Here is a 9940-nt window from a genome sequence, read left to right on the forward strand (position 1 = left end):
TGAACACGAGCAGCACATCATGCTACTGAACAAATCAAAAAAAGAGACAGAGACATACTGAAATTCTACTTCATATCCAAACTGCAAGAATAAATTGAAAATATTTTCTAATTTGTCTAAATTTAAACTTGAAAAAAAATCCAGCAAAACATGAAAATAACAGAAATGTTGAGCACTGGTTTCACAATACTTAAGATGAAAATTCAGTAGGTCATTGGGTGACTCATTCTGGAGCTCATATGTATTTTATGGCCTAAAAAATTGAGCTTCTGTCTATGTTATGGCCTTTGTAGGATCTCATGATAAAACTCTGTCATAGTAAGCGTGCAGTTGGGTGGTTGTTTGGTTTTAAGACATTATTTAGGGGGGTCAAGGCTCAGAGCTGTTCTACACAAGCTTCTTGCAAACATTTGATGTGGAATCTTGAAACACTGGATAAAGGGTCTTAACCCTCACATCCATTGCCTGACTTTCAGAAGAATCTGCATAATAATCACAAGCAAAATAATGATCTGCATTGCAAATAGAACTCAAAGAGTAGTAAACTCAGGAAGCTCAGGTTCTTGACCAGAATTTAGGCTATTAGGATACTTGATCATATGGATATAGCACCTACTCTAGTGGTTTTCACCTTTGGATACATTAGGACAGAGATGATCCCTCAACCCCAAAGCTTAAATCTTAACTTAGTGCTTTACACTTTAATCTGTCACTTCAGCAGGACTGGATGCAGGAGAGGATGTAGGACAGAATCATACAGTAAGTTTAACAGCTCTTATGCATAGATGTGGTTCAGCTGGGCAAAAATTACCGTAATCAGGGCTCTGGGGCACATTATGTTGGATATTTTCAATGTTTTAAAGCTAATCTTCATTATGGAGACTTCCCTATAGCATCAATATTTTATGTTCTGGAATACAAAGAGGTAGATGAAAAGTCCATTTTGCAATTTTATTTAAACATATTCCTTAATGTGAGACCAACAAGTTGATGGAAAAAGAGCCTCGTGTACTTAAAAATTCTACTTTGCCTTCATGTATCGTCTTACCTAAGCATACCGATGTTTAGGTAAGATGATGTATGAAGGCATATTGCTTACCTAAACAACAGTGATGAACATGTCAGAATTCCAGATCCACAGAAGGTTCAAGACATCAGAATCATTCTGATCAGTCCACCACCAGTTACAGTATTCTGTCAGAAGTTCAGGTAATGGAGTTGTAAATGCAGGAGAGATCTGCAGTTAAAATAACAGATTATGAGAAGTCCAAGGTAATCAAAATAGTGACTGGCACTGAATTCAGAGGTTCAATAAATAATAGAAGAATGTGGTAACTTGTTTCCCAGGTGTGATCATACTCGTGACTCTCAGTTTCTGGTGTCACAGGGCTTTTCGCACTGCAGGGTTTGTCCCCTCTGTAGTCCTTCACAAGTAAGAAGGATTAAGACTAATTGGCAATAGCATTGAGAGTTCTTTCCTGTAAACAGGTGACCTCCAGTGTGTTTCAGAATAGTCAAAACTGTTCTAGAAAAGGAGCTAGTAATAATGCCTGTCATTCAAGCTTACCAATTGGTGTAAGCAAATAATTAAAACTTGGAAAAACTGAAAATCAGAGGTGTCACTGTAGACTGGTGTCACCAGTCTTCCATATACTAAACTAAAATTCACAGCTTTCCTTTTTATTCGAAGTATTTTGAAGGCAAAGAATTATTCCTTTGGAGTATTGGGATACATAATGGTTTGGTTGTGGGTTTTTTTTTCATACTTTACTTTAGTACTTTATAGCTGAAATCATAAGAGGAAAAGTTGCTGAATATAAAGTCTCTCCGACAAAACATCTTTCTGAGTTCGTTTTGTTTCCATGTACATTCTAGTGAATGTTTTGTTGTCTGGTTTCGATGGAATTAGGTAACAAGGTTTATATCCTGTCTCCTGGGCTGCAGTTCACATGTGAAGTGCCTCATCTTCCCTGAAAGACAAGCATTTTTTCAATAACGAGTTGCATTGTCTTATGAATTTATGAAATAATCCCAAGTCATAAACAGAAAAGAGCAAACCAGTGTGAAATCTGTATCTGAAGTTTTTAGAGGACCTGGGTTCAAAGTAATGTAGCACTTAAAAATCAAATCAGATTCTTGAAAGAAAATAAAATGAGTAAAACTACACTTGTAAGTCACAAAATAAACTAGTATTTTGGAGTAGCTCAGGTACAACGTGTTACATTTGTAAACTGCCTATGCTGTTAACTAGCAGGCAGTGCTGCACACTGTGGTTACCTTTGGCCAGGGCTTTGAAATGGAAACCAGCTTCACCCTCCTGCACTGGTAGGCGAATGTTTGTGTGCTGTCCTTTGCTGCACTGAACTTCATGTTTTTTACATCAGCTCTCCCAGTGATGGATTCTCTTTTCAAAGCCAGGAGCCTGATATCTGTGAGCATCGAAGCAGCTGAATGCTGTGAAGTAATAAGTTGATTTAATTGGAGGTCTCACAGGCAATATTAGTTAATTGGGAGCCAGCTTTTAACTAAAATTTGGTGGGGGGTTTTTTCTGTTTTTAGACTGCAGCAAGACAGTTTTTAGATGAGGAAGCTGAGCTGTCCCAGCAGGATGCAGACTGTGTTTCTTCTGATGAGACTGATGATGCGGAGAACGAGCTGAACTCTTCACTTACTCAGTTCCTGAATGATGATGTGGAAATCACACAAGTGTTAAATGGTAAATGAGAAAAGCTCTTTATGCTTTTAAGATCAGGGGTGTTGCTTAGAAATTGGTATGTGATAGGCATGGACATTCAGTCAGCTAATTAGCAGTAACCTCCTCAGCTGTGGTAAATTAGATGCTTTCCATTATATGTTTGTACCTTGTCTTCTTTTATTCTCATAGGTTTCTTACGTAGTAAGTTCTTCACTGGAGTCTCTACTATGTGATAGCTTTGAGCAGGCTGGAATCAGTTCTTTGAGGATTGTGGGGCAGGAGATCACCCTCACTAAACCTCAACCACCCCCTCCTGTGCCATTGTGACTGAACATAATTTGCCAGTTCAAAACCCTAATTTCTGAGCCTCTCAGGTGTTCTGTTAAAGAGAAACCTAAAATATGGTATGAAATAACAATAGATAACATTACAGTGTTTGTACTGGCAGAGCTGAGAAGATAATGCTGCTTTCTGGCTGAGATGCTTTACTTACCCTGTGCTTACAAACCTTGTCTTTCCTTGGGATATTTGCATGATGGAATCATCTTATTATCATTTAAGATTCCCAGATGTTGCTAAGAAATTTCTTCCTCCAATGAAATTATGAATCGTTCCCTGTAAGACCCTGTGTGGATTTCAAAACACCCATCCCTTTCCCACACAGTCTCTGAAATAAGTTGTGTTTATTCTGGGAGAGACTTGCAGTGTGGAAAACTGAATGATTGAGGTTTTCTGTGGCAGATATCACCCTTGTCCCTGCCACGGCCATCCCAGGCTCTGCCTGCTGATACAACCTTCTTCATGGCAGTCCTTGTGACAGCACCATTGGTAGACCTAGTCCTTCGCTTCAGGATTTTAAGAGTTGTCTGGAGAATTGCAAATTCTCCAGGTTTGTGGGAGACTGTAAAGGAATTACTTAATATAGAAAACAGAGTGTAATAATAATGAATTAAAAATGTATCCTTAATAATACTGTATTCTCTTTTATCATCCTGTTTTAATGCAGACTTTGAGATGAAAGGAATTTACCTGAAATCTGTGCGTAGTCCAGCTCTTGGCAATAGATACAAAATGGTTCATCGTGAATTCAACGCCCTGGAGATTTTCTCACAGGTGTGAAACAAAATGACATCTGTCCTTGTGAAATTTTTATGGTGTGTGACTCTATTTGGGTTCTAATACTACTTTGAAGTGTAGTTTGCAGTCTATAGTTGATAAATAACAAGTTCTTACACAAGACTTCATTTGATCTTGACTTCATTTTGTTTTTTAAGTTAATGTATGCAGACACTGATGCTTTGGTAGAAGCATACATACCCTGTTCTTCAGCTGGAGGGAGGCTGTCCATTAGTCTGAAGCAAAAGCATCCCGGCAGGGTGGTTGGAACAAGATGATCTTTAAGGTCCCTTCCAAACCAAACCATTCTGTGTTTTCACTGAAGGTGATTATTGTTGATCAGTGTGGGACAGCACAGTCCTTCCAGGTTTGGCAGTGTATCTCCCCCTCTCCACTGTCTTCCACTGTCACAAAGGATGCCAACTGCCACATCGTAAGGATGAAGCCTCTGACCCAGCATGTGATGCTTTGAGGCTCTCACCCAACCTTCCAGTATGGTAAAACAAGCAATCTCCAAATGGAAGTGTAACAGTTTGATTGTTACATGGTTGTATGACAGGTTGCCCTGTGCTCTTGATGCCACACAGGCAGTAGTGACAAGAGATAACAATTGTCTAGCAATTAGAAAGTTAGCTCCTGAAATAATAGATCATGGAATAACACAGAATGGTTTGGGTTGGAAGGAACCATCCAGTTCCAACCCCCTGCCATGAGCAGGGACGCCTTCCACCAGACCAGGTTGCTCCAAGCCCCATCCAACCTGGCCTTGAACACTGCCAGGGATGGGGCAGCCACAGCTTCTCTGGGCAACCTGTGCCAGCGCCTCACCACCCTCACAGGGAAGAACTTCTTCCTAATATTTTATCAAAATCTCCCTTCTGTCATCTTAAAGCTATTCCCCCTTGTCCTATTCCTGCATGGCCAATGTGAAAAGCCCCTCTCGTCTCTCTTGTCAGCCTCTTTAGGTACTAGGAAGCTGCTGTATGGTCTCCCCAGAGCCTTCTCTTCTCCAGGCTGAACAACCCTAGCTCTCTTGGCCTCCCTGTGCAGGAGCAATGGCTCAGTGTCCTTCCCTCTGTGCAGACATGTGCGAAGGAGATACTCCTGTCTGTAATTCAGCTCATCTGGTGGTAGTGCTAGTGAGCAAGTCTTGCTTCATTGGTGATATTACAATTAATATTTGCATTAAAAGGTTTCTGGTGATGAGTCCTTGGCCTGATCAAAATCTGAGTGTGTGCTCATTCTGGGCTCAGCTAACGGTACGGTGAACCCTTCTGGGAAGTAGCTCAGGAGCTGCAGAGCAAGGGAGGGCAAGGCTCCGCAGTACTCACGTACTTTATGGATTGTATAAGCAACGCGCTTCATGGAGAGGAGGAGCAAAATCATTTCAGTATTTCAAAACTTACTGTGTTTGGGTTTTTTCTTCCCACAGATTCCTGAGCAAGACCAGGCTTATGCAGAAGATAGTTTCTGTGTTGTAGAGGAGGAAGAAGAAACCTGCAAAAAAAGTGAATCTAGTGAGGAGGAAGTGTCCATTAATTTTGATCTCCTAAACAATGAGAATTTTACTAATGGAAGAAAACAATACCTTACTCGACGCAGACAAAAAGTAAACCAGGCCAGGATGGAGGAGAACTATTCAGCCCCAATGCAAAAGAAGAAACTATCCCGAATTATTGTTCTTAGTGATTCTAGTGGGGAAGAAACAAGTATCAGCAATGAAAAACCCATGAAAACAGACTGTGTCAGGGCACAACAGGAAAATGCTAAGTTACCCAAGTCATTTCCTTCAGTCTTTTCTGTGCAGCACAAAGAAATTGCTGGGGAAAGCACTGTTCATCATTCTACAGAAGATAAAAGCAAGATGCTTCTTGGCTTGAAAGCTTCCGTATCTGAAATGCTGGATTTTCACCCAGACCATCAAGTCGGGAGCACACGCTTTTCATCAGCCGTCACTAGTTCTGCATTGGGGAAAGAGAATCTCCAGGCTTACAGTGAGGTTGGTGTTAATTCAGTGTAAGGACCTTCCTCTCACCTCATGTTTTCTAAAGAAACAACCCTGGCGGCACCCTGGTGTATTGCACTGCTGTTCTGAGGGCTCTCAGCAGTGTGGTAAAGGAGCAGAGCTATTCTGCTTGTACTGCTTTGCACAGTCTTCCTTTTCTGTGATACAGGAAGCATTGGTACTCACATGGTGACCTGGAGAGTATCTTAGCGGTCAGTAATAAAAATCATGGAAGAATATGGATCTATTTCAAATTCCAGAGAGTGTCCACGAATTGTTTGGGTTTTGTAGTTATAAAATACTTGTTTGCTGTCCTAAGTGAGCAACCTTCATAGTCTGAGGTTGGATACCTGACCTCTTACACTTTTCTGCCTGACTTCTGTCATTTACAGGATTCAGGTTTTGTTGAACTAATCTTAAAGGTCTTTTCCAACCTAAATGATTCTAAGACTCTGTGAAGGCTGCATGCTTTTGTCATTCGAGCTGCTAAATAATTGGATTAAAAAAAAAGTGGAACAAAGTGTATCTGTTAAGAATCAGTATTTGAAAAACATATTTTCTTTATGGGCATGTTGTTCTTTGGTGTTATGCATCTGTGATTTCTGAGAAATAGTGTGTTTTGCATCATTTACAGGTGGCAAGTTCTTTGAAGAACACCAGTAGAAGCACTTCAATTCCATCTTGTTCTGCTTCCAAAACCCCCTCTGCAGCTACAGGTCTGTTTTCAGGACACCCTCTGGAGGAAAAGCTCTCGCTCTGTGTTCTGGTAGATAGTCGTGAGATCTCCTCTGGAGCAGAGGTAATTTCGTCCTTGAAGGCAGTTCATGCTGTGAAGGTGCAGGTTTGCACTCTGAGCAGCAGCGATTACATCGTGAGCAACCGCATGGCGGTGGAAAGGATGTTTCTGTCAGAATTACTGAACTCTACGAACAGGACTAAAGTCACCCAGAGGATCCAGCGCCTGCAGAGCATGTTCGAGAGAATGTGTGTTATTGTGGAAACGGACAGGATAAAACCAGGTAGGTGTTCCAAGGATAGGGGATGCACCGGTGTCTGCTCAAGGCTTGCACTGGCCACACTGGCTTTGTGTATGGCACAGGCAGAAAGTGGATTGAAACCCTGTACTGTAGTCTCTGTAGCAGCATTACATTAATAAGGTCATCAGCTGAAGGTCAAAATTCATTTTGCTTTTGAGGGCCATTTAATAGAGGCACACTGGATCCAGCTGTATATGTTACTTACCAGTTGCTGAGGCAGGGAAAAGCAAGTTAATTAGGACATTATTAACTGACCATATTAATACATCCAAAAACCCCCAACTTCAAGATAGATTTCAGCAAAGGTGAGAACAGCAGAATAAAGGAACAAGCACAGTTTTTTTCATGCTCTGTCCTAAAATAATAGTGGACTCAAGAAAAGTGAGTTCTCTGTCACACTGAAAAGGAACATTCTCACAGTCCAGACCCAGTGAGAATGACAACTGGTCTGGGCACACCACCTATACACCGTGTAGTAACTCTGCCTCCAAACTGGAGACACCAGACCACATGCTGGCTGCTGCTTGGACAAGTGAAAGGCAATCAGCTGAATGAAATCAGTTTTTAGAAGAAAAGAGCAGCACTCCTAGAAGGAGTTACTTTGGGAAGGCTGCAGCTGAGCTATCACCTTGCATCACAAGGCACAGAACAGAGTTACAAACATACTTCCTGACTTGGTTAAACATTTATGGAAAATTCAAGACTGTTTCTTGAATTTGTATAGTTTGGACAAGCCCTTTGTTTTAATACTAAAATTCTAAATTATGAATCAAACCATTTTACTAACACTGCTGTTCTCAGTGCCATGTAGAAGATAACCGAGGTGCCTTGCTTGCACCTGCTTTGCAGAAGAGGGAACTAGAGCTCACAGCTCCAATTAAATTACAGATGTTCTATGGAGTAAAACTCCACTACTTGAAATCAAATTGTTGTGGATGCAGCTCTGGTTTAGTGACATAAATCCAGTTTATCACTAGTTCATATGTGAAAACAATGATAGAATTGGTCACTGGAGGTGTAGCTTCTCAGAGGGGTTCCAGACGAGCCCTTGATCTGCTTTACTTCCCTTTTGCTGGGGGTCTTGTCCATTTTCATTGATTGTGCCCAATTTTTATCATGACACAGTTTCCAGAGCACTGCTGGTTTGTTATTGGCAGTGTTCAACTGCATTCTTATGTTTGTAGCTTTACCAAACCTCTTCTGACTCGGTCTGTCACCCATCATGTGTTTCTCCTAATGGCATTTAATTTGCAATTTCAGTATTGCTTCCTAAACTCGACCTTTAGAGTACTTTTACCTACTCTATTCAGGTAAAACTGAATAAATACTGCTCCTTGCCCCCTCCTGCTTCATTGAGATGTTTTCCCTCATCTCGTTTTTGGTTGTGAGTTCTGAAGGCAGGGGATCTTTGAGCCATTTTGCTTTGCAATTAATTCATGTTCTTTTTTTCACAGTAGTTTAGTCCTCAAATCTCAGTTTTTTGTATTTTTACTCTGCAGGAGAAACCTCTCGATTTTTCCAGAGGACACAGTACTATGACAGCATGCTCTCAGCCTTTGTCCAGGCTGGCATCCGAATTCTTTTTAGCTCTTGCCAAGAAGAAACTGCAAGTTTGTTGAAAGACTTGGCTTTGGTGGAGCAAAGGAAAAATGCTGCCATTTGTGTGCCAGTGGAGCTGGAGGGTCACAAACAGGAAATGCTCAACTTCTACTTGAGCATTCCCAACCTCAGCTACCCTGCTGCTCTCAATATGTGCCATTACTTTGACTCTGTGAAGAAGATGGCCAACAGGTAACAGCTGAGATGTACAGCAGGTGCTCTGAGGCCTCACTTCCCTTTCACTCCTCTCTCCTGCTGGTGTAGTTGCTCAGGTGGATTCTTTCTGCACGTTTCTGTTGTTACCAGAGCTCCCAGTTTTCCTGTCCCTGCATCAGTCCTGCTCTTTATGCATTTTTTCTATCTCTTTGAGCCAATTGGATTGGGCTGTGCTTCCACTATCTCTCCTACTGCTGTACTTTTCCCCTTTCCTGGCATTCCCTGTTTTCACTGCAGCTTTCTTTGGTTTCCTGAGCCTGGTGTGCTCACAGCCCTTAGAAATGCAGGGAGAGGTGACTGCCAGCAGCACATAGCATTCCTGCTGCTCTCTTCACAGTGGGTGCTTCTTGCCCATTGGTGGTTTCCCCTGTTGTCCAGGCATCCCCTGCTGGTCTCCAGAACCATAGGTGAGATGTCCTGTTGTGGTGTCTTACAGCTCTGCCATCGACATCGCCACCGCTGCTCAGGTCAGTCCGCAGAAGGCCGAGGAGATCTACCGTTACCTCCACTGTGGTTTTGACATGCAGATGCTACCAGAAAACCTCTGCACTAAAGGGAAAAGTGGTGCAGCTGCCAGGAGCTGAGGGCAATGAAACTTGCCTTCTGGAGCCCAAGGCCATTATTTTTTAATTGCACTTTACTGAGTTCCAATTTACTGTAAAATATGTAAATAAATCCTTGCAGAACAATTGAGGGGCTTTTGGCATGCTACCTCCTCTTCTGGTTGTCACCTTATGGAAGGCTGTGTCCCTTCTGCCTCCCACCCTTGCCAGCTGTGCCACACGCATGGCTCTGAGCAGATCTGGGTCTGATCACTCCAAAACTCCTTTTAAAATAACTGTGGTGATGGAAGGAAGTAAAACACCCCAGGTGAAGCCTGGCTGCTGGGGGACAAGTGGCAGTTTGTTGCCACACTGTGGCTGCCTAGCAAAGGAACAGTTTTCTGTCTTCATATCATGTGTGGGAGCATGTACAGAAGTGAGGGAAATGAACCAAGATAAATAACCTAATAGCAGATGACTTGTGTGGGTCTAATAGACCAGTAGCAGTCTGTTTATCAGCCATTCAAGCCCATTTAAAAACAAAAGAGGGGATGAAAACTTGCAGACTGGGGTAACAAGATAAAGAAGACTGACAGGCAGCTTGTAAAGATTCCAAGAAGTACAAAGGAGTACAGGTCATATGTGAGTAAAATCAGCTTGTCCTTTTTTTGTTACATTAAGGAAATGTAAAAATTCAGACTTTTAGTAGAGGAAATCAAAAAGTAATTCC

General features: G+C 41.9%; 1 protein-coding gene across 2 annotated transcripts in view; it reads left to right on the forward strand.

Annotated features, from left to right (window-relative positions):
* FANCM (FA complementation group M) overlaps window positions 1–9358 on the forward strand; it is a 72717-nt gene extending 63359 nt beyond the window's left edge. The window contains exons 18-23 of one of the 2 annotated variants that reach the window (XM_031045741.2): window positions 2560–2716; window positions 3702–3808; window positions 5244–5810; window positions 6451–6835; window positions 8353–8644; window positions 9105–9358. In XM_031045741.2, coding sequence (XP_030901601.2) covers window positions 2560–2716; window positions 3702–3808; window positions 5244–5810; window positions 6451–6835; window positions 8353–8644; window positions 9105–9252 — 1656 coding nt within the window. In that variant the 3' untranslated portion in view covers window positions 9253–9358. Of the gene's footprint in view, window positions 1–2559; window positions 2717–3701; window positions 3850–5243; window positions 5811–6450; window positions 6836–8352; window positions 8645–9104 lie in introns of those variants that run through there. The other variant, XM_034062273.1, reaches the window with a different exon arrangement.
* The last annotated feature ends 582 nt before the right edge of the window (window positions 9359–9940 follow it).

This window comes from Melopsittacus undulatus, chromosome 4, assembly GCF_012275295.1.
Source record: "Melopsittacus undulatus isolate bMelUnd1 chromosome 4, bMelUnd1.mat.Z, whole genome shotgun sequence".
Lineage (NCBI taxonomy): Eukaryota > Metazoa > Chordata > Aves > Psittaciformes > Psittaculidae > Melopsittacus > Melopsittacus undulatus.